The 24,220-nt window shown below is 38.8% G+C and overlaps 1 protein-coding gene across 7 annotated transcripts in view; it reads left to right on the top strand.

Annotated features, from left to right (window-relative positions):
* STK3 (serine/threonine kinase 3) overlaps nt 1-24,220 on the top strand; it is a 294,078-nt gene that overhangs the window by 51,774 nt on the left and 218,084 nt on the right. For 6 of the 7 annotated variants that reach the window (XR_006278703.1, XM_043507549.1, XM_043507548.1 and 3 more), the window contains exons 5-6: nt 1,448-1,612; nt 4,078-4,245. Coding sequence is in view for 6 of the 7 variants with exons in the window: in XM_043507549.1 (XP_043363484.1) it covers nt 1,448-1,612; nt 4,078-4,245 (333 nt within the window). In the remaining variant the exon portion in view is untranslated. The remainder of the gene's footprint in view (nt 1-1,447; nt 1,613-4,077; nt 4,246-24,220) is intronic. The other variant, XM_043507550.1, reaches the window with a different exon arrangement.

Raw genomic sequence — 24,220 nt, forward strand, 5'->3', positions numbered from 1 at the left:
CTATGAGGAAAGGTTTAAAAAACAAACAAACTGGGCATGCTCAGTATTTTGAGAACAAGAGGGTAGGATCTGATAGGAGTGTTCAAATATGTTAAGAGGTGTTATAAAGAGGACTGTGGTCAATTGTCCTCCACGTCCACTGAAGGTAGGGCAAGAAATAATGGGCTTTATCTGCAGCAAGGGAGATTTAGATTAGAGATCAGGAAAATCTTCCTAAGTATAAGGACAGTTAAGCACTGGAATAGACTTCCAAGGAATGTTGTGGAATTCCTGTCATTGGAGGTTTTTAAGAGCAGGTTGGACAAAAAGCTGTCAGGGATGATCTAGGTTTACTCAGTCCTGCTTCAGTGCGGGGGCTGGATTTGATGATTTCTCGAAGTCCCTTCCAGCCTACATTTCTGTGATTCACTGCATAGTTAACCTGGGTGATAAGCACCCAGGTCTGAGCACCTGGGGTAGTCTAGCCCAGGTGTTAGTGTCCCCAGTGCAAAGTCATATTCACATTATGGTGTCCTCACTTGCTTATTTGTGTTTGGGGTCCTATCCCATGGCTCTCTGTGCTGAGATGCTCTGATTCTTTCCCAGTCAATTGTGGGAGTACTTGTCTGTTTTTCAAGGGGAAGTGTGGGAAAGCATTAGAGGACTATCAGCTCTTGAGTGATTTAGCCTGCATCCACGCTGCAAAGTGGGTGTATTCCAGCCCGAGTTCAAGTGGAGACCAGGTTCTAACCTATACCCACAGCTGGGTCTGCTAGCTCAGGCTCAAAGCCCCTCCAAATCTGGGTAAAAGGTTTTAGCATGCGGACAGTGGGGGAATGTTGGGGGTTGTTTGTGCTAAAATCCCGGTAAGGGTCCGTATTAACTCTACTGGTGAGACATTTTCTTTGGGGTAGCACCTGTCTCTAAGAGTTAATAATCTAATTATAGATTATATTGGGAAGAGAGAAAATTCTCTTTCTCATATGTATAAATAAAAAAAATATAAACAAATTCAAAAAAGTTTTAAACTAATCTCGTGGCAACATTTCAACCCTTATTTTGCTTATGTGATTTAGGGCCCAATTTTGCAACGTGATCTGTATCTGATGAACTCCTGCTCGTATTTGAAGTAGGTTTACTTCCCATCCAGCTACATGGATCAAATTGCAGGATCAGAGCCTTAAATTGTAAACTCTTTGAGACCTGGTCTTGCCTCATGTCTGTAAAGCATCTAGCATACTTCATGTATGTTATATAAATAATAATTTATAAAACAGTTTACAGAACCTGAGTTTTATTCTTCTAGGCTATCATGTTGTTTATTTAAATGTGTAATGTGTGTGTGTGTGTGTGTATGTGTGTGTGTGTGTGTGTGTGTATATATATATATATAATATATATATATATATATATATATATATATATATACCCAAGAAGAAAAGTAGTTAGATGTTTGTTTTTCTTATAGCTAACAGAAGATGAAATAGCAACCATTCTTAAATCCACACTTAAAGGACTTGAATATTTGCACTTCATGAGAAAAATACACAGAGACATAAAGGCTGGAAACATCCTCCTTAACACAGAAGGACATGCAAAATTAGCTGATTTTGGAGTGGCTGGCCAATTAACAGTAAGTATATGAAAAGGTCAGAATCTTTTTTAGATTGTTATAATGCTCATAGCTGTAGCTCACGAAAGCTTATGCTCTAATAAATTTGTTAGTCTCTAAGGTACCACAAGTACTCCTTTTCTTTTTGCGAATACAGACTAACACGGCTGCTACTCTGAAACTTATAATGCTCATAACCATTCACTTTTTAAAAAAAAGGGTTTCTACTTTTTCATTTCCTTTCATCATTCTCCATGGCCAGGAGTGATTGGTGATGGTGGTAAAGAGACCACTCTTCTTCCCATGATGATGATTTTGTTGCTCTCTAACTTAACTTGATTAAAAACCCCATAATACCATCAACTTTAATGCCTTTAATTTGATTTTTAGTATCTTGAATTATAGCCTAATCGGGACTTTTGGGAGACTGTATTGCTGCTGTGTTTATGCTGTAGTTGTCTTGAAAATACATGGAATACTTTAGTATTGTCGGTCTGGTACCAGGGCTTGGGGAACAGCTAGTATGTGCCCATATGCTATACCGCAACTCTCTGAAGTTACTGTCTTGTTCTTTAGAATTTCAACTTAGTTTAAAAAGTGAGTCCCTAGCTGTTGGGGTTGCAAAGAAAATCTCATATGTGTTAACTGAATTTAAGTGATGCAGAGATGTCAATATGAGTGTGGAAAGAGCCTGGAACAATAGCTCTCAGAGTGAGGTGTTAATAACAGTAATTTAAATGTCAACATTATTAATGATTTCATTGCTCCTGTAAAAAAGAAGAGGGAGGATCACAATACTGCACAGTTTATTGTAGTTTATTGTGAGAGACTTCTCATTTTGGTGCCACAAGTGGGTGACCTTTGGGAAAGTTACAATTGCTTTCGCTCCCTTGACTGATGCCCTAGGTCAGTAGTTCTTAACCAGGGGTACACAGAGGTCTTCCAGGGGATGCATCAACTCATCTAGATATTTGCCTAGTTTTACAACAGGCTACATAAAAAGCACTAGCAAAGTCACTACAAACTAAAATTTCATACAAACGAAATGAAAATAAGCAATTTTGGATTGTTATGTCTGATTTTCCTAAGCAAGTAGTTTTTAAGTGAGGTGAAACTTGGGGGTACGCAAGACAAATAGGAGTCCTGAAAGGGGTACAGTAGTCTGAAAAGGTTGAGAGACAGTTCCCTAGGTAGACTAGCAGAGCCCATGTGCATTACTGAAGACCCACGAAAGGGAATCCAAGCTTATTGAGCCCAGAGGAGCCCAGAAAGCATGTGATCATATTTTTAACATCTCAACACCTACAGTAAGCACATTCTCATTCTGGTGATTTATGTGGGCAGAGCTTGGAAAAATACCACTTTCTATTTCATCCAATTTGGCCCTTTTCTGGCACTGTTAAGGTGAAAGTGTTCCAAAACCAGGAAAAGTGGCTGGCTAACTTATTAGTCATATGGATTTATGGGCACTGCTACATTTCAAAAGAGCTTGATCCTTTGTTATGGCAGTAGGATCATAAATGTTTGCATTTTTTGTGTGTGACATGACAGAAATAACTTTTACATTATCATTGTAATAGCATCTGCTGAACATTATGAACTCAACTAAATATATGAAGTGATCCCTCTAAAAAAAATCTTAGAAATGAAGCATTTGGGAGTACATATCAATAACTTAAGAGTAAAACCTTTATAAGGACATTTTATTATTAGCTTTATTATAGCTAGCAATCCTTATTTTACAGAAGTAAATATGTACATAAATAAAAATTAGATTTTTCAAGAAACTCAAATGTGAGAGTTTGGAAATTCAGTTAAGGTACCCACGCTCTCTTAATTCTGCCTGTAGTTGGTCAGCAGAGGTGGGTGGGGATAGCCCATAGTTTTGTCCCTTCCCACCTAAAATCCATTGGTCTTACTAGATACACCCTCTTTTCTTCTTCCTGAGCTCTGTGTTGGCGATGTGGAGAGCAAACAACCCTTCCACTTGATTTTCCTGTCTCTGAAGCTGCTGGTGAGCTAAAATTAGCTTGGCAGCTTCTGAAGCCCCATTCCAGTGTCACTATTTAAAAATGCTGATATGTTTTAAAAATGAGTTTAAATCAACTAGGCTTTGTCCAGTTGATGACATGAATCCAGTAAACTTTGTGGCAAAACATTGGAAAGAAGAAGAGAAATAAATTAAAGTGGCAAAAAACCTTAGTCTTATTGGACTCTGGGGAAGCTCTTCATTTTAAGAGCAAAAAATCAAGAAATCCATTGTTTTATTTACTTCAGGTTTGAAAGGAAAACTCTCCCTCAGTCACAGACATCATATACCAATTTTGAGAATATTTGTTTACTTGTAGATTTGGGGATGGGGATGGCGGAGGTGATGTAGTGCTCACAGTGGAAACTCAGTTCTAACCTTAAATATGTAACAAATGTAATGGGAATCTATGCAGACAAATGTCCAAATTTTAATTGCACAAATGATGTGATTACAGGATACAATGGCAAAACGAAATACTGTTATAGGTACTCCATTTTGGATGGCTCCTGAGGTAATACAAGAGATTGGTTATAATTGTGTGGCAGATATCTGGTCCCTTGGTATCACTTCAATAGAAATGGCTGAAGGAAAACCTCCATATGCTGATATACATCCAATGAGAGTAAGTAATATGTGGATTTTTTTAAAATGAGTTATTGACCATGGTATGTTGTTTGCACAGCTAGCTGTAGAGTTATGTCTTTTATATAAATAACAGAAATGTGGGCAAAATACTGGAATCCTTAATCAGGTCTCACTCACTGCTTGACTTCTATCTCCCCAATACTTAAAAGGCACTGTTATTATAGTTTGTACCTTGCAAACATTGAATTGATTTTCACAGTCCCCCTATAAGAAAATACTGTTATCTCCATTTTACAGATGGATAACTAAGGCACAGAGAGATTAAGTGACTTCCCCAAGGTAACAAAGGAAGCCTGTTTGAAGTTGAACCCAGATTTCCTGAGTTCAGTGCACTGCTTTAACCATGTGACCATCCTTTCTCCCTTCAAAGGGTATTTTGTTTAGTAATAGCCAAGAACGGAATTCAGGATTTGATCCATTGGTTGCTATTGACAGTGCTCATAATTCCAAACCAGTTTTTATGTGTTACTAAACATAAAGTAAGTTAGGAATGTATTTCTGCATTAGCTTAGATGAGAAAAAAAATAGAATGTGTGATCTAAGAGTGATGATGATTGAAAAATATTGCTCTTTGAGAAGTTTATGGACTGGTGTTATCCAGGGATAGTACTGTCACCAGTTGGATGTACTTTTGTTTATTGAACTGCACTATAAATAATAGTTATGCCTTTCTAATAAGTATGATTATAATAAAAACAGTTATTTTCATGTGCCATTTATAATTAGAACCCATTCTGGGTTAACAAGACATTATATGCTGTTAAAGGCAGTATGTTTGGGGATATTTAAGCATGACACACATAGCATGTATCATACTGTTGAATATTTTTTTGTCAGTATCTCATGAGTCAGTATTTTAATATAAATACAGGGAACCACAGTGGTTGAGTAAAAAGGTGCTGTTTTTACACAGTGACTTTAACTTGAATACATTCAAGAGTATTTAGTAGATTTATAGTCTTAAAAAAACAGGAATGATCTCAAAGGTTGCAAAAAGTTTTGTTAGTGAGTAGTTAAAGCAAAACAAAACCATCATTGTTTTGTGATCTTGAAATATTATAGCATCTAAAGAAACACCAAATAAAATTTTTGGCAAAGCCATTGGTTTTGGCTATTTTGAAATTAAAGAATGACTAGAAATAATTCAAATTGAGATGAACAAGACATATATCTTTCAAGCTCACCCTTTTGTAATGAGTGGCTTAATTTAATGAAGTTTTAACATTTTAAACTGTTCTGAAGAACTGTATTGATTACAGATTAATTCTATTTGATTGTATTGGGGTTTTTTAGTTGTACTCTTTAACTTTAATGAAATCATCTTCAGTACATCTGGGATCACTTTAATATAATTGCATGTAGATGCGCTAGGTAGTGAAAGGTAAGGACTAAATTATCAGATAGGATTTTATCAGTATGACAATAGCTGCTTATAAACCAAAGGTCACTGTCTGAATTTGAAAGCCTGAGTCTTTTTAATTCTTGTAATCAAATGAATGATATCAAAGGCCAAAGTAATTTAACATAACAATTCTGGATTACACAGAACACATGTTCTTGTTAATAAATTTTGTTATGGTCTTTAAGGACTTGTATGCTGCTAGTACTCTTTTTGTATATTTGATACCCACAGTTTTTCTTAATTTTTATTAGTGAGTTGTTACAGTGGTTAACAAGAAATACACAGATTTAAGTTGCAATAGTTTCCCCAGAGTTATATGATCTAACTTCACAGGATCCTTGGACATATGTAGATGCTTTTCTATTTTGTTTTAGTTATGACATACAATTGATATAGGCAAGCATGAAAGCTTGGGCAAATTTTCATTGCTTTTTCTGGATCTTGCTTGAGTTCTGTGGTATTTATGTAAAGTACAATTTTGTTACAGTACTTGGGAATGCATGTTATATGTGCTACTTTGCTGTAGGCTGGTTGGCATTGCCACAAAGGTAATACACTGCCAGTAGGCCATTTCCTTGTCGACTGCATTTACAGTTTAATAGAAATATTACACGACTTTTTTTAAACAAATGTTTTGGCAGGTAGGAAATAGCAGATTCCATGCGAACAAGCATAGCTTCCTCCATTTTAACCACATGCTAGCTACTCCAAGGAATTGTACTAAGTTTCAGTTGGGGAAGGATGAGAAGGGAGGAAAAAGGCATTTCAGTTTGAAGAATAGTAATGATTTCTTCTTGTAAAGTACTTACATTTGTGGTTAAATATTTGTGACTACATAAAGGTGATGAGTGCCATTTCATCTGGTTGTGTTGTAGATCTGAGGCTGTTACCGCCTTGGACCACCATGTCTGACTTATGCTGGAAAGGCCATGACCATAAACCAACCCAATAGTCTAATAGTAGCACTTTTTTCATACATGTAAGGGACCTGCGTTGCCTCATCCATCTGGTGTTTAACTTCATTCATGTTGCTGGTAATGTTAAATAAAGAAATACTTCAGAGAACAACTGTTCTTCAGAATACCGCCTCTTTGATGAAGGAAGTCTTAAAAGGGCTTCAGGACTACTGTAGAACATGGAAAGACAGCCCCTAGAAATAGCAGTGAGTGAAACGATAGGCTGTGATATGGATACTGTCATATTTGTTTGCATCCTGTTACTATCTGTATTTAAATAAAACCATCAGCTACTTTACTCATCTTTTCCTCCCTAATCAACAGCTACCTTTATTATTTTCATTCATCTCTATCCTCTTCTTCTTTTGTAATGCAAACAAAAGATTGGCACTGACCATTTTTTTTTTTTGTTATACTAGCTCTAGTCTAGACCCTGTCATCAGTGAAAATTCAAATTACCAATCTGGTAACTGGAAGCTTCTGTAATACTCTAGCAATATTTTCCTTTCTGGTTATCAAGCTGTGCCCTCCAAAATCCTTGCTTACAGAATCTTCTTTAACAAGCAAAGAAAGTAAATTTTATTAAACTTTGAAATGGAGTCTTTCCCAACCTGCTCTACATACATAGTCCACACAGTATTTACAGTCCAAATGCATTCCCTTCCTGGTGTTTGGCTTTGTTAACAAAAAAATCTGCAACAAAATATCATAAAGTTCACTTATACCTCTCCAAGCTTGACTGTTCCTTGGGTTCCTCTCTTGGAGCTGGTCAGTCCACAATCTAGATATTTATTCTTTCTCTCCTGCAAGAGTGCCACTCCCACCTACAGTGTAGCTGGGTGAAGTCATGAGTCACGTCCCTAAGAGAGCCAGCAGAACCCACTTAATACTTTACCAACAGGATGAACATCTGCTGACAGGGTAGGGTGTTTCAGACAAATGCTGCAGGTCAGTTACAGAAACCTTATTCTGCTGTTCTTGTGTCTACCTTCTTTGCAAGTTTACTACACACTGTCAGTAATGCATGCAGCTATAGTATGAAACAGGGTGGTAGTAGCTGTGTATTTAAAGATCTCACAGCATTAGCCTTTGTTTTCTGTGTTGCCGTTTATTGGTAATGGGCAGGTGGACATTATTTGTTCCACAGACTACTGTAGGAAGCCAATTTGAACTGTTCCGATTTGCTTTAAGTCCAATCGTGATATTTATTTTTCCATAGCACTTACCCAGATTATCTGTACCTCCTGTTTAGTTTGTGTCACCTCCACCATGGACTAATCTACTTGTAAAAACAATGAGGAGTCCTTGTGGCACTTTAGAGACTTAACAAATGTATTTGGGCATAAGCTTTCATGGTCTAGAACCCACTTCAGCAGATGCATGAAGTGGAAAATACAGGAGCAGGTATAAATACATGAAAAGATGTGAATTGCCTTACCAAGTGTGAGGTTAGTCTAACGAGACAATTCAATTGACAGCAGGATACCAAGGGAGGAAAAATAACTTTTGAAGTGGTAATGAGAGTGGCCCATTTCAGACGGTTGACAAGAAGGTAAGAGTAACAGTAGGGGGAAATTAGTATTGGGGAAATTAGGTTTAGGTTTTATAATGACCCAACCACACCCAGTCTCTATTCAGGCCTAATCCAGTTTGCAATTTAAATTCCAGTTCTGCAGTTTCATGTTGGAGTCTGTTTTTGAAGTTTTTTTTGTTGAAGAATTGCCACTTTTAGGTCTGTTGTCGAGTGACCAGGGAGATTGAAGCGTTCTCCTACTGGTTTTTGAGTGTTATGATTCCTGATGTCAGATTTGTGTCCATTTATTCTTTTGCGTAGAGATTGTCCGGACAGAACTGGAATTAATTTGCACATGACATTTTGATTAAAAACCTAGAATGATGTTAAGTTAACATGACACACGTTAAATGGATTAAAACTAGCTAACTGATAGATCAGTGTGTTTCTAGTGGTGTTCCATTAGATTGGTTCTTGGCCCTGTGCTATTTAACATTTTCATCAATGACCTGGAAGACCGTATTAAATCAGCACTGATAAAGTTGGCAGATGACACAATAATTGGGAGAGTGGTAAGTAATAAAGAGGACAGGTCAGGATTTAAAACGATCTGGATCGCTTGGTAAACTGGGCGCAAACCAACGATATGTTTTAATATAGCTAAATGTATACATCTAGGAACAAAGAATGTAGGCCATGCTTACAGAATGGGGGACTCTATCCTGGAAAACAGTGAGTCTGAAAAAGATTTGAGGGTGGTGATGGATAATCTGCTAAACATGAGATCCCAGTGAGATGCTGCGGCCAAAGGGCTAATGTGATTCTTGCATATGCAAACAGGAAACCTTACAGTGATAGATTCATGGAGCTGAATCTATTTAGCTCAACAAAGAAAAGGTTTAAGGGGTGTCTTGATTACAGTCTATAAGTACCTAAAGGAGGAACAAATATTTAATAATGGGTTCTTCAGTTTAGCAGAGAGAGGTATAGCATGATCCAACAGCTGGAAGTTAAAGCTAACAAATTCAGATTGGAAGTAAGGCATAATTTTTTTTAACAGTGAGCGTAATTTACTATTGAACAATTAGCAATGATTGTGGTGCATTCTCCATCACTGGCAATTTTAAAATTAAGACTGGATGCTTTCCTAAAAGATATGCTCTAGGAACTATTTTGGGGAAGTTCTGTAGCTTGTGTTACACAGGAGGTTAGATTAAAAGATCACAATAGTCTTTTTTGGCCTTGGAATCTGAATCTATGGCATTATAAGTATGGACTGCAATGGGAATTATTGCCAGATAAAGTTAAGTGTGGCTTTAGGCATTAATAGCTAAAGAAGACCCTTGTTTCAACCAATGGGGAAATAGTTTTCTCTAAGATTAAAATCTCCTGTAAATATATAATAAAAGATGGAAAAATCCACTTTTGCTGACACCATCACTCTAATTATATGAATAATTCTAGTTGAATAATCTAGTTAATTTCCTGTCTTCAGTTTCAATAAAACATCTTGCTGTTTTTTCTTTTGAGATTTGGTTTTAATGTAGCACCGTTCGGTATTCCTAGAAGATAGTTATGAAGTCCTTCTTTACACAGACTGTAGGAATTTATCACCATCTTTTATCATTTGTTTACGGTAGTGCTCACAATGTGCTAATCAATGTACAAACTAGGTAAGTCATGGTTCCTATCTCTAGGAGAGAGAAAGTAAGAATAGATTGTAATTTAAGATCTCTTCTGTCTTGGTGTAGGAGCTACCTAATATTTGTACCTGAAACATGTGCTTTGTGCATTTTGATAGACACAGTTACGGAACAACGGTGTACATTAAGAAATAATATTATAAAATTGCCCTTTAAAGAACATTGTGAAAATTAATTTTGATTATAAGTTCATACTTAATTTCTTCTTCTTTTTTTTTCTTTCTTTTTTTTTTTTTTCTATTTCCAAGAGGATGCCAGTGTAGCTTGGTGAGACTGAATAAGCAGGGCTTTTCAGGATGATGATGATGATTTAATATTTATATTATAGATGCTATGGAATGGTAGCTCCCTTTGTCTTTCTTCTTCTTCGTTTCCTTTTATTCAGCTTTTCCTGGTGAGGGTCCCGGCGGCAGCGTGGAGAATAGGGAGGACCAGACCTCCCTTTCCTCCGCAATAGGCTCCAGCTCCTCCTGAGGGATTCTCCAGCGTTTCCAGACCAGCCAGGAGACACGATCCCTCCAGCATGTCCTTGGGGCCTCCTGTTAGTGGAGCGTGCCCATTGGAGTTCCAGAGGAAGCCTCCCAGGGGGCATCCTTATCAGGTGCCTGAACCACCTTAGCTGGCTCCTCTCGATCCGGAGGTGTAGCGACTCTAGCCCTAGGCTCTCCTGAATAGCTGAGCCCCTCACCCTGAGTAAGAGTAAGCCCTCAAAGAGTAAGCCCAACCACCCTGCAGAGAAACCTCATGTCTGCCACTTGTACCCATGATCTCATCCTTTTGGTCATTGCCCAATGTTCATGACCATAGGTGAGGAGGGGACATAGATTGACCTGTAAACTTTGTCTGAGAACTTAGCTCCCTCTTCACCACCTCGGATCAGTACAGTGCCCTCATCACTGCTGCCACCGCACCAATTCGCGGGTCAATCTCATGCTCTGGCTTACCATCGCTTGTGAACAAGACCCCTAGATACTTTCTCTTCCACTGTGGGCAGTTGCTCCCTCTTCACCTGGAGAGAACAGTCCACTTTCTTCCGGGAGAGGATCATGATCTCTGATTTGGAGGTTCTGATTCTCATCCCAGCTGCTTCACACTCGGCAGCGAAATGTTCATCTCGATATTCTGTCCATGAAAATCATGAATAGGCGTGTGGAGAGTCCTTGGTGGAGTCCAACACCCACTTTGTACTAACTTGACTTTATGCCAAGAATACGAGCACAACTCTCACTCTGGGAATAGAAGGCCCGGATAGCATGCAAAAGCGACACTGCCACGTCATACTCCCATGGCACTTTCCACAAGACATCTTGGGGAATGCGGTCATTACCTTCTCCAAAACAGCCAAGTCCCACGATTCCTTGAATATCTGTGAGAGTGTAAAGAGTGTGATGGGTTCGGTCACAGAGACCCCCTTGGGACTGTCACTTGATGTGCTGAGACTACCCCTGAGCCTGTTTTCTCTGCCAGTTTGGGCCTCCAGAACCCTGTCTTGTTGATCCAGATACGCTAATCTGCTGCAACACAGACCCAGGGTCTGACTCACACCCCCGAAGCAGCAGACTTAACTGAAAACGGCTTAGCAAGTGCTCCTGTCTCTAGCACCCAGCTCCCAATGGGATCCAACCCCGAAATAAATCCATTTTACTCTGTATAAAGCTTATACAGAGTAAACTCATAAATTGTCTGCCCTCTATAACACTGATTGTTAGAGAGATATGCACAGCTGTTTGCTCCCCCAGGTATTAATCACTTACTCTGGGTTTAATAATAAACAAAAGTGATTTTATTAAGTATAAAAAGTAGGATTTAAGTGGTTCCAAGTAATAACAGGCAGAACAAAGTAAGTTACCAATCAAAATAAAAGAAAACATGCAAGTCTAAGCCTAATACATTAAGAAACCGATTACAGATAAAATCTCACCCTCAGCAATGTTCCAATAAGCTTCTTTCACAGACTGGACTCGTTCCTAATCCTGGCCCAATCCTTTCCCCTGTTACAGTCCTTGTTAGCTCCAGCTTAGGTGGTAACTAGGGGATTTCTCATGACTGGAACCTCTTTTGTTCTATTCCACCCCCTTAAATAGTTTTGGCACAAAGTGGGAATCTTTTGTCTCTCTGGGTCCCTATCTCTCCTTCTAAATGGAAAAGCACCAGGTTTAAGATGGATTCCAGTACCATGTCCTGTGAGACCCCAAGCCTTCATTCTTCCTGGCCTGTCTCACAGGAAGGCTTACAAGTAAAAGAACCATTTACAACCAATTGTCCTAGTTGATGGGAGCCTCTCATGCAGGGCCACTCCAGAATAGAAAAGAGACCACTATGGTAGCTCCCTTAAAACTAAATCTTGTGTGTACTTTAAATGATTTGTCTTATGGTGTTAGCATTGTTTCAAATAAGTAAATTCTTGTTCAATACCTTCCTAAAGATCAAATTCTTCCAACAGGTAGGCACTTGTATGCATATATCCGGGGTGGCCAAACTTACTGACCCTCTGAGCCGCATACAATAACCTTCAGAAGCTTGAGAGTTGTGGTGTGCCCTGCTGTGGCTTGGGGCTTCGGCCCTGCAGGAGGCACCTGCTGGGGCTCGGAGCTTCCACAGACTTTCTATGTGAACTTGGGCAGGTCACTTAGCCTTTCTGCGCCTCAATTCTCTATCTGTGAAAATGGGGATAATACCTGCCTTACAGTGGTATTGAAGATAAATGCATTCAAGATAGTGATGTGCTCAGATACCATGGGGATGAGGGCCATGTTATACTCCTGGGGGAGTTTTGCGTCACTGCGTGTGTGCAGAATTCATGTCCCCCAAAGACTTCTTTTGCTTTCCTACAGAAAAATGACTTCTGAAGGGGAAGCAAAGGGATGTCGCAAAAGCGTTCATATGCCCCTCCCTGGCAGTGCAAGCAGGTTGGTTTGGGTGCCCAGAGCAGCCGGTAGAGACGCAAATCGTTGCCTGGATGGGGGTGGACAGATAGGGGTGTGTGTGTGTGTGTGTGTGTGTCTCTCTCTCTCTCTCTCGCTATTGCAGTACACTTGGTGTGGAGGGGCAGGGCTTCAAGGTGTTTCTGAGGAGGTAGGCATGGGGCAGGCTCTGTCCCCTCAGTCAGAGCAGAATGTAGCAGCCTGCCTGCTTAGTGAATTGTTCTCATTGTCTTTGTGATTTCCCCCATTATAAAACGGTGTAAAAATTTAAGGCTCCTTTACGTTACCAGAATGGTATAAAGGACAGTATGGCCTTATAAATGCTTATGGTGCTTTAATGATTAGAACTGGTCTAAATTTTTGGTCTGAGAAAATTTCCTATCAAAATGTGCTTCATGAACTGTTTGCTACTGACCTTCCTGGAAATATTCAGTGGCCAATATAAATTCTGAGTTTGATTCCCCAGTTCTCACTTACTCCTCAGTTGCCTATGAAGTAACACTGAGCATATGGCTGCATATATTTGTTGACTAATAACTAGAAAGAGAGGATCAAACCTAGCTACATTACTATTAGGCAAGGGCATTTGGGGATTTCCTCCAATTCTCCCCACTCCTATTCTTCATCCATTGTATTGTAGTTTAAATAAATTACAGAAATAATTGAAACCAGAGTAATTATATTGTGTTATTTTGACAAATAAAATATGCTGAATTTTGCAGAATTTTAAAATATTGTGCACAGAATTTTTAATTTTTTGGTGCAGAATTCCCCTAGAAGTAATGTTAAGCATTACTGGACTACCTAATTTACTAACTTTTTTGTTGGGTTGCTTTTCACTATTCTCATGTTCATAGCTAATTAGGAGCAGGAATTTTTGCTGAGTGGAAGGAAGATGTCGGGGTGAGGGAGGAAGAATGGATGAGCAACAGAGCGTAATGACTGTAGGAGTCTCCAGGGTTGTAGTGTCCCATATAGGTAAGGGCCAGAGGAATTGTGTGGGCAAACTGCCCCACCTTTCTGTTGGACTGTGTTATGCAGGGAGCCCAAGGACTATAGAGCTCTACGCTCTGCAGCTAGTATGCACACTCTGCATAGCCCCTTGAGTACTGCCTCCTTAGCAGAGAATAACTGCCTAGATTCCACTGCCAGGTGGCCTTCCATTTGTGAGAGGCTGAGGGCAGGGCTTGCTCCATAATACGTATTCTTAGTAGCCCTATTCATGGTTAGAATTTCAAATTAGTGATTAACGTATTCAAGACAAACATGAGCACAATTAATACCAGAACAATATTTATCTTAAAGAGAGAACATATATTGTGAGTATAAATTGATTCTTTCTGTAGTCCAAGAAGTTGCCTCCCACATAAATCACCGTGAGAAATGCCACTACATCTGGTAATTGGATATGTAGTGCTTTTCCTCAGAGACAGTAGTGCTGTTTGTGGTTCAAATGGCAGTCGGACAAACTGTGCATTAATATCAACAATGAGCTAAGAATTGTATTTTTTGCTACATTATTTTTTTCCACTGTTTTTCTGAGAGCTAAACTTTAAGGAAGTGTGATATTTTCTTAAGAGACCTTAATAAAGCAAGCTTTACATTTTAATTTAAATATGCTGTTACTTTGCATCAGTAAGCAGCCTATCCAGCTGAGAGATCTTATCAAAACTCGAATAATTATCCGTATAAAACCCCCCATACAATAAATAATGAACAGATTGTTAGATACTTCCTTCTAGCAGTATAATATTTTAAAAACAAAACATGCCAAATTCTTTTTCATTTAAAATGTATTTCTCTTGCCAGAATACACAGACATGGTTTTCTTAACCTTGAACAGAGATTTATGCATACAGAATGTAAGCAGAGGACCTCTCTACTTGAACTGCTTGCTACCTAGTTATTATAGAAAGCTGCTTCTTGTGTGGTGTATAGTAAAGATCCAGGACCCCTTTCTTGAAAGCTTCTGAAATAGACCAGAGAGAAGATAATTTCAGGCAAATTTTCGAAAATTAGGCACACGTAGCTGCACATAAGTAATCTATGTAAGCAAATACCTGATGTGTATGACTACATCAGGTATTTGCATACACATGGTTAAATAGACATCATATTGCCAAAATTTGAATATCCAGAAACAGGTGAGAAGTCCTGGCCTATTGACGCCCCCACAGTACTTGCTAGTAAGTGCATTACTTTCTGTGGTCAATCAATTGCTTCTTTATATGAACATTATTAATATATTAGAGGTCCAATCACTGTGGTAACTAGATGCAATACTCTTTAAGATGCAAAATGTGAGGGATAAATGTTTCTAAGTTTAAAGAAACAGTTAAGATAAATGTTACCTATTTTTGCAATGAATGCCATATTTATATAGTGAAAATAAGCCAGATATAAATATTTGACAACTTCACTTGTTTGCACTTTATCTCTTGTGTATCCAGAGGTGGATTAAAACTAAATAGGAAGAACCAACACAAACAAAGGGCTTTCACAACAAATTGTGGTCCTTCCCTCATCCTAAAAAAGTGCTTGTGACTCATCGGCATTTCCAGTCTGATTCCGATACCCAGAGAGAGAAGGTGGGTGAGGTAATCACTTTTATTGGACTAATTTCTGTTGGTGAATGAGACAAGCTTTCAAGCAGCATAGAGCTCTCTTTCAGGTCTGGGAAAGACTTTATTCTTCTTTGAGTGCTTGCTCATGTCCATTCCAATGTAGGTGTGTACTTGCCCTGAGAACTGCCGGTGGAAAGTTTATTCCTCAGTGGTATCTGTTGGGTCGGCTCTGGTGCCCCTTGGAGTTACAGGCTTATGGTGCCAGTATAAAGGGCCTCACTGACCTGTTGCCCCCTCAGTTCCTTCTTACCACCTTTGATAGTTGCTGGAGCTACTTCATCCTTGTGTTTGCAAGAACTCCTCAGTGGATTTTGTTTCTAAGTTCTTGTATATAGTTACAGTTATTATAAGTGTTTGTTAGAACAGTTATGTTAAGGAACCCCACATTGGGGGGTTAGTCCCTGCCCAGCACCGGGGTATGCCTCGTTCTCCAGGGTTTAAGCCTTGCGGTTCTTGCCATAAACCTATGCTGGTGAGGAACACCCGTTCCTGCTGCCTTAGTGCCTGGTGGAAGCTCACGTGTGGGAGCGCTGCAAGATCTGCACGGACTTCAGGCCCTGCATCAAAAAAGACAGAGATGCAAGATTTAAGTTTATCCTCATGGAGGCATCTCTCCATTCTCCCTCAGAGCTGAGTCACTTGGACTTGGCACCGAGCACTTCAGCTTCTGTCAGGAGTGCCCTGGTGACTATTAGGACTTAGCACCAATCTTCATTTCCAGCACCGAGAAGGGATGTTGTTTCTACCTCTTGGGAGCCTCGGCATCATCCATCATCTCCCAGGGCTGAAGAAAACCACTCCAGCCAAGGACTCTTGACACCACTCTCTGTCACCGGTGCTGAAAAAGAAGCAGTGGAAGGTGGTCAATCCCCGTCCCTGAGGTCGCAGAAACTCTAGTAGAGTGCAGTCCACACTAGGCCACTCAGACCTCTACAGCCTGCTTGGTACCATTGACTCCAGCCCTAGGATTGGCACCATCGAGTCTGGCAACAATGGACTCCCTGGGGAGACACCGGATGCCTACTTCCCTGGCAATACCTTCAACATTTGTGGCTGTGAGAGACTTGCTCTCTTTTCTGGTACCTCTGTTCCTGCCAGTACAGGAGAAGTCAACGGCAGTACCAACGGAAAGATCTGCCATAGCACCGAGACTCCAGGTGCCTTCAAAAGGGAAACTGGCTATGATGGGTCAGCATCGATCTCCTGGCACTGTTCATCAACCCTGATGGCACCGGCTGGCACTGCTCCACCTTGATCTCCAGGAAGGGATTCCTCTGGGACAGACTCAGAGGCAGTCATATGTCTCCTACAGGAGTCGTCACCAACACTTCAGCCAACAATACCTGACAGTGGACCCAGGCTAGGGCTTCCCATTTCTGGCGTGTCCATCAGCACTGTGGCCCTCTGGAATCCCTGGGAGCTCCCCCCAACACAGGGCTGACCCAGTGGATACCACTGAGGGAAAAACTTTCTGGCGGCAGTGCTTGGAGTGAGCACACACCTATATTACAATGGACATGAGCAACACATCTCGAAGGACACCAGTTATGGAAGGTTTCAGAGTAGCAGCCGTGTTAGTCTGTATTTGCAAAAAGAAAAGGAGGACTTGTGGCACCTTAGAGACTAACCAATTTATTTGAGCATAATAAATTGAGCTTATGCTCAAATAAATTTGTTAGTCTCTAAGATGCCACAAGTACTCCTTTTCTTTTTGCAGTTATGGAAGGTTAGTAACAGGTTTTTTTTTCTTCAGATTTTCGTGAATCTCCCCAAAGATTAGAACCTTAACAATCCACCCTTGGGCCAGATTGTGCCAGGCCTTTGTGTAGGTATGCACTGTGGTGGGAGGAGGATGCAGGAGCCTTCCTTCTTTGTTGCTGTCCCCTATGGAGGACCCAAACAAACTTACAGCCACTGTGTTCTTTTGAGTCACTGTGCTCTCTTCTCCCTGCACAGGCAGGTAGGTGCCTGCAAGGCACAATCTGGCCCTTTATAATATGCCCAGGATAAGGCAGTTTCTTCCCTCTTCTCAGCACATCTGATGCAGTCTTGTAGTGAAGTGATCTACTACTCGGAATTAATTATTTTTCCAAAAAAATACTATAGTAAATGTAATGGTTTATTATGAAGTGCCATCAGGTAATTAAAACTAAACTACAATCAGGAGTTTTCATAATAAATAGAGTTAACTCTGTGTTATACAACTTATTTTTTAATTTTGTGTTCATTTACTGTCTCCTACTTTAACAAAAGCAGTAATGTGCAATGAATCTGTCATGTAATAATGAAGTTCTAGTCTACAGCATACCAAAACCCAGTCTCCAGTGTTTAAAAGAAAATAAACTGTGATCTCCTAGATTCATGCACAAACGGGGGTTAGCTTATGCAGCACTGTTCACAGACCAAGGTAGAAAGGAACATCAACCTGTCCCATGGCAAAACCTGTAAGAAGGGGGACTTAGGGGAGGAAATCTCTGCAAGGATCTCCTTGTAGAGATCTCTCCACACTACTCCATCAGGGAGCAGGGTTCCCTGTTCCCCACAGAAAAGACTGCAGGGCTTCTCCCTAGAAGGAGGATCCCCAGGGATCTTTGTGGATCATGGGAGTTGGAAGAGACTTGGAACCAGGGCTGAACAGAGAGGTCTCTGCAAGGATCAGAGGATAGTGGGTGTGAGTGATGCCATAGGGATAGCTGAATTCCCCTTTCGTATGGAAACATGTGTAAAGGCTCCATGTTGTGTGTGGATTTAGGAGGAATGATGGGGCCAGAGAATTTACATTATTTTAGTGCAAGAGAAGTAGTCATTGCCATGCAGTTCTTCATTGACAAAAATGGCATAGGCATAAACAAGATATAAGGAAAGGGAGGCATGGTAAAGTCTATAAAGATGACAGTGAAGATAGTTGTATGAGGAATGAGTTCAGTTTTGGAAATCCAAAAGGTACTACTTATGTAAGACTGCAGCTAAGCTACAGTGACTCTGGAAGGAGAGTTCACTAAAAATAAGGAATCATGGATGGAAATTTTTCTAGTGAGGTAGAAATCTGCACACTGGCTAGAGGAGCCTATTGATAAATTACATTAAGTCTGGTAGGCTTATGGTTCCTAAGCACAAAGGGCCAAATCCTGAGGTTGTAATTCAGTTTTTACTTAGTCCTTACAAAAGCAGACTAAAGTTCTTCACATAGTCCCTACTCCATCCACATTTAAGACTCTTTAAAAAACCCACTTCTGCTATGCTGTTTATAGTGAATCAATTTGACTGCATATAAATTAGCTGTTTTTGTTTTGCTCCCCCTTTTCCTTACCTCTGTCTACTTGTCTGTCCTTAGATTATGAAGTCTTCAAATCAAGGAGCATCTTTCTTCAGTGTCAAGAAAGTGCTTAGCACATAATGACCACTACTTGATATAAATAATTAGAATATAAATTGAGAGCAGAAGTGTCTGGGTTGTAGGAACCATTTCAAACTCTTCCCTTCAGTTTAGAAGAGACTGAAGAAGGGGTTCCCAAGAACTATCCTCAAGAGCCCTACATATCACATCACTGATGTTGTTTTATTTGGAGTAGGGCATCTCAATATGGTTTTGTATCTCTCTTCTAAAACAAGTTTAAATCTCTCCTCCCCTCCCCCCCAAAAAACAAACCAACCTTCGTATGGTATTAAGTTTGTTGTTGAATATTTCTGTTGTATAAGTAGGAAAGATTAATCTGGGATGTGTAATGAAGTAGCAGAAGCAGAGAATATTTGAAATTTTGGACTACAACTGCAGTCTAATTGGAATTACATAGAAAACATTTATTTCATGCTTCTAAATGAGGATTTAATTAAAATAAAGTTAGCTCATCTTTTTAGATTTATCCCTGAATGGGAAATCTGAAACATACTTCAGTTGATGGTTGGCTTTCTCTGACTTTGATTAATCATTTTCAAAGTAAGCAGAAGATCGGTGCAGTAATTTCATAATTACACACAAGTGAGTTAACTTGAAACTTTAACTACAATAACTAACTGTAAAGGACATTTGATGTTGGTTAGCTTCATGTAATGCTAAATATTTATGATTTGAATACTTACAAGTGCTAATCTGAAATAAACCTGTACCATGATACATTCATTTATTTGCAAGATGTTTTAATAGGGAAATGTTTGAGTTGGGAATATTATTTTTCAAAGATATATGAAGAGTAATGCTTAGAGGCCCAATTCAACCCAAACTAAATTCAATAGAAGTGTTTCCAGTGACTTAATAGAGGTTGGATCAGGCCCTACATTTTTAAGTGTTGTTGAAGACAATTTGATGAAATTGTCATTGTGGTTAAAGACTGGAAAATTTTCAACATACCTAGCTCAGCGTGCATTGTTATTCCATACTGACGTGTTAGCTCCCCTTTCCCTTTTAAAAACAAAGCTTTGAACTAACTGAAATAATTTAAACTGCTATATAGTCTGATTCTTTGTGATGTAATAAAACAGCCATGTAGACCAAAGTGCAAGGCAAAATTTTTCTGCAGCTTGAATATCTTAAAAAGGTCATACTTCAAGTAAGTTAACCATGGGTAAATTATTGAATTCTGTTTAAATTTGAATTTATGTGAATATTGCAAAAGATTGATTTTATTCTCTGCTAATGTAACAGAAATCCTTATTTGAAGCCAACCATTTAATCACCTGTGCACATCATCATATGGCAAATTGACACAATTTATGTTAACTTGAACTATGGGCTTGATAAAATATTCAGCAAGGTGTTTATATACAGTCTTACAGAGAGCTCTTTTAACTAAAAATTCCACATTATCCCACAGGATATTGTAAACTTCACCACAGAGTTGGATACTTTAAGATGATAGCAATGTATATTTACTACAGATACTTCTATTTCTTTTTATTATCATCTCTTAGTTTCCAAGATTAATGCAAAGTATGCAAGGTCAACTTTTATTCAGGGGCACCGACAATCAGCTTTATTGAAGAAAGAATTTATGTTCTGCTTTTTAATTGAAGTGTGACCTTTCAAGATATTTTTATGACTAGAGTCTTGCTGAAGCCCAGGAAAGTTCAGTAAATGATAGAAGTGTCTCTTAAAAGTCTGATTCAATGTTTTTTCTTCCAAATAAAGTATATCTTGAATTTTTAAACTTGACTTTTTTTTTTGCCAGTTTAGCTGACTGACTTGGGTAAGTACTGTAAAGACACGTGGCTAGTGTGTGGCCACATTATTTTTTCCTTGGATTTTATTTCGATTTTGGTTAGAGGAACATTATTCAATTTTTATCATATGGGAGAAAACCACACTCAGACTTAGGAGAAAAATGTTAAGCTTCCATTCTCCTACTCTCTGTAAGAACCTTTTATATGTTTTCAGTTTATACAGATTGTTTACTTTGTAGAAATGGTAAAAATTATATAGATTAGAAGGAAGGTAAAATTTGGATTTGAGGAATCTATTAAAGCCTGTGTACACCCTCTTTTCTTTCTTGGTATTATATTGCCTCTTAATATACACCAAGTCATTTTTAAAGAGGATGATGCATATTTAATGTAAGAAATGTATTTAAAAGAAGGGTTGCCAATCAGTCTAAATTTGTTAGTTAAAATTTGATGGTCTAAAGACAACTTATAATTCTTTTCTTGTTATAAAGTGTTGTCAAATGTGTAGTAGTTTCAGTTAAAAAGTTTATGGAAACTTTGTTTTAAGGTGGTTTAAAATAGAACTAAATCTTTAATTTGAATTTGATGGCACCTGTTTTCATTTTGTTTCCCTGGCAACTCCACTGGTACCAAAAATTGCCTGTAGACCACCCTAGAGAAGAACTAAATCATTCTGGCTTTTTCATTTTAGCCTTTTACTTTACTGACTAAATATTTAAACAGAGCCATAACACATCTGTCAAAGTTTGTGAACTAGCTTTAGAATAAGTGAGTTTGGGGTGCACAATTCTCAATTTTCCCAGATTTAATTTTTGTTTAGTTATTTTAAAATTTTATTAAGAATAACATAGAAAAATTACTTGTGTATTACATGAGAAGAAATAAAAAGCAGTGTTTGAAACAAATAGTTCACCTTTTGTCAAGCAGAGTTAAAAGTTTGTATTTTTAGCCAATATGATCTATTTTTAAAGTTGTACGAATATAAGGTTGGTTCCAGATGTGAATAAGTTTTCATTATTGAGGTTCCCATGGGAAAGAAATAAAGCCAACACAAATGTTACCTCCAGATTTCTGCGTTTGTGCCTTTCTGACAGTGTCTGTAAGTTTACATTGACTATGAGCGCTGTTTAAAGTGTTTGGAATTCCACGCACATCTTTAAGCATTCTGAATGCTTAGGGGTTTTTTGGGGTGGTGTTTGAAGAGGATTGGGGGTGGAAACGGACAAAAGATCTGGAAGGTATTGGTTGCCATTGTGTGTATACCCAAAAGCCTTTCTTCTCCCACAAGATCCTCCTTTAAAATGCATTACAAACCAATGAAATCCCAACCACCATACCATAGTCTTAACGATCACTTCGTTCATACAGAATATGCTTGTGCTGCCTGTAAAACAAATCCATGCTAACAAGTGAACTTCTGGCTTATATTGGAGACTAAAGGAAAACTTGAGGTACTGGGAGGAAGTTTCATGTGTGTTGTATTTGTCTTCCTCCTCCTCCCCCCAGAAATCAGGAATACTTTTCTGAGAATGAGTAGGTACTCCACACCCCTAGAAAATAATTATTTAGTGGGGAGGTTCTGTGGTGGGGATTTAGTCTGGAGAAGAGAAGACCGAGGGGGGACATAAGTTTTCAAGTTCATAAAAAGTTTTACAAGGAGAAGGGAGAAAAATTGTTCTCATTAACCTCTGAAGACAGGACAAGAAGCAATGGGCTTAAATTGCAGCAAGGATGGTTTAGTTAGGACATTAGGAAAAACTTCCTAACTGTCAGAGCAGTTAAGCACTGGAATAAATTGTCTATAGGGAGGTTGTGGTATCTCCATCATTGCAGATTTTTAAGAGCAGGTTAGTCAAACACCTATCTGAGATGGTCTAGTTAATACTTAGTCCTGTCCTGAGTGCAGGGGACAAGACTGGAAGACCTCTCAAAGTCCCTTCCAGTCCTACACTTCTATGATTCTATGATTATTAAATTGGAGATTCTGTGGTCCTCCCTCTGCTTTCCAGCATCTGATATTAGAGCTACAGGTCTGATGAAAGTAGTGGGTGTGCAGTAGCCTCTATGCTATTTTGTTTTCAGTTCTCCATACTCTGGGCTGTCGCATTACTTGAGACCCACATATATCTTGGATGCACCAGAGCACACAAGGTTTCGAGACTACTAACAGCAAAGACTTGAAACTAATAGTATGCATCCGATGAAGTGAGCTGTAGCTCACGAAAGCTTATGCTCAAATAAATTTGTTAGTCTCTAAGGTGCCACAAGTACTCCTTTTCTTTTTGGAACTAGTAGTGTTGCAGCTAAGCAGGAAGGTTCCTTCACCAGTGATATGTTCCTCTATCCACTTTCTCCCAGAGTTTCAAGTTCAGTTCTGGGGGATGAGTGAAGGCTTGAACTAGTACTTTTATTTTTCACCAGAGGATCAGGAAATGATCCTGCTTTTCATAGTCTCTCTGGTTTCAGGCTGAACAAGACAACTCATCACCAGTATAAATTGTCTTTATATAAATCTGGAAGGGTGAACATTTAACTTGTTTAAAATGAGAGCTTAGAATAAGTACGGTACCTTAAAAGCTCTCCATTTATTATTCTTTCAATGTTGTTGTGAATGCAGTTTAATTCAATGGTCCAGTTACCATGGAATCTTATACTGATCACATAATATTTCCATAAAAATGGTAGGACACATTTTCTTGGAGCTCAGTGCTGCTCACATGGTCAGACATCAACTGACTTCATAGGAGTTGGGAGGATGACTTCGGAGTGAATGGAAAGGCAGTTGGGGTAGCCTGGAAGCCATCTGTACTGAGTGAAGAAGCAAAGTCTCAATCTCAGTTGTTCCCCCCTGAGTAGGGATAGTGGAACAAGGTGATTGTGCTAGACAGGTTTACAATCCTATTTCTAGATCAAGAATGGGGTAGGATAACTCGGATATTAAAATAGTTAATAGTTCAGTCTAAATTTATTTTGTTATGCCGTGGTCTTTAGATAACTGTTGGTACTTTTAAATTTTTGTTTACTTTTTCCAACCCTGTTTCACGTTTCATTTTTTCTATTCTTATCCTTATAAGTAGACCAATAATAGTGTCAGACTTATCTTTTTACCTGTTTTACTTTTTTGGAGAGTCTTTTATTTTAAAGATGTGTACTGATATAAAATAAAGAGAGAGTGAGACTGCCTTCTACGCATGGTTGGTTAGAGGGAGATCCAGAAATGCCTACCTTTTAACCCCACAGAATTTGAAACACTTTATTAACTTAAATTAACTGTTGTTGCTGTTCTACCTGCTATTAAATTGTATTATGTGGGTGATTTGTTGGATATATAGCTGGGGTCATCACAATCTGGATTACATGTTTTCAATGAATAAATTGATTTATAAACAGGGTCTGTTATCCAAATGTAGACAACAAAGTGAGGCCATTCTAACAAGGCAGCAATTCATCTTGTGAATCTTAATGTCCTTTCAAAATTGTACTATTAAAATAGACATTTTTTTACTTATCTATGTGTCTACAAGTATTCAATTGCAGACTGCCTTGTAGCAATTCCTAACTTAATCTGACAATTTTGTATCCCCCTTCCATGTTACTGGAAGCAAAACATAAAGATCAGGAGATTTACCACTTTAACAAATGTTGACCCATCTAGCAGTCACCATTTGAACTT

The sequence above is a fragment of the Dermochelys coriacea genome, chromosome 2 (assembly GCF_009764565.3).
Source record: "Dermochelys coriacea isolate rDerCor1 chromosome 2, rDerCor1.pri.v4, whole genome shotgun sequence".
Lineage (NCBI taxonomy): Eukaryota > Metazoa > Chordata > Testudines > Dermochelyidae > Dermochelys > Dermochelys coriacea.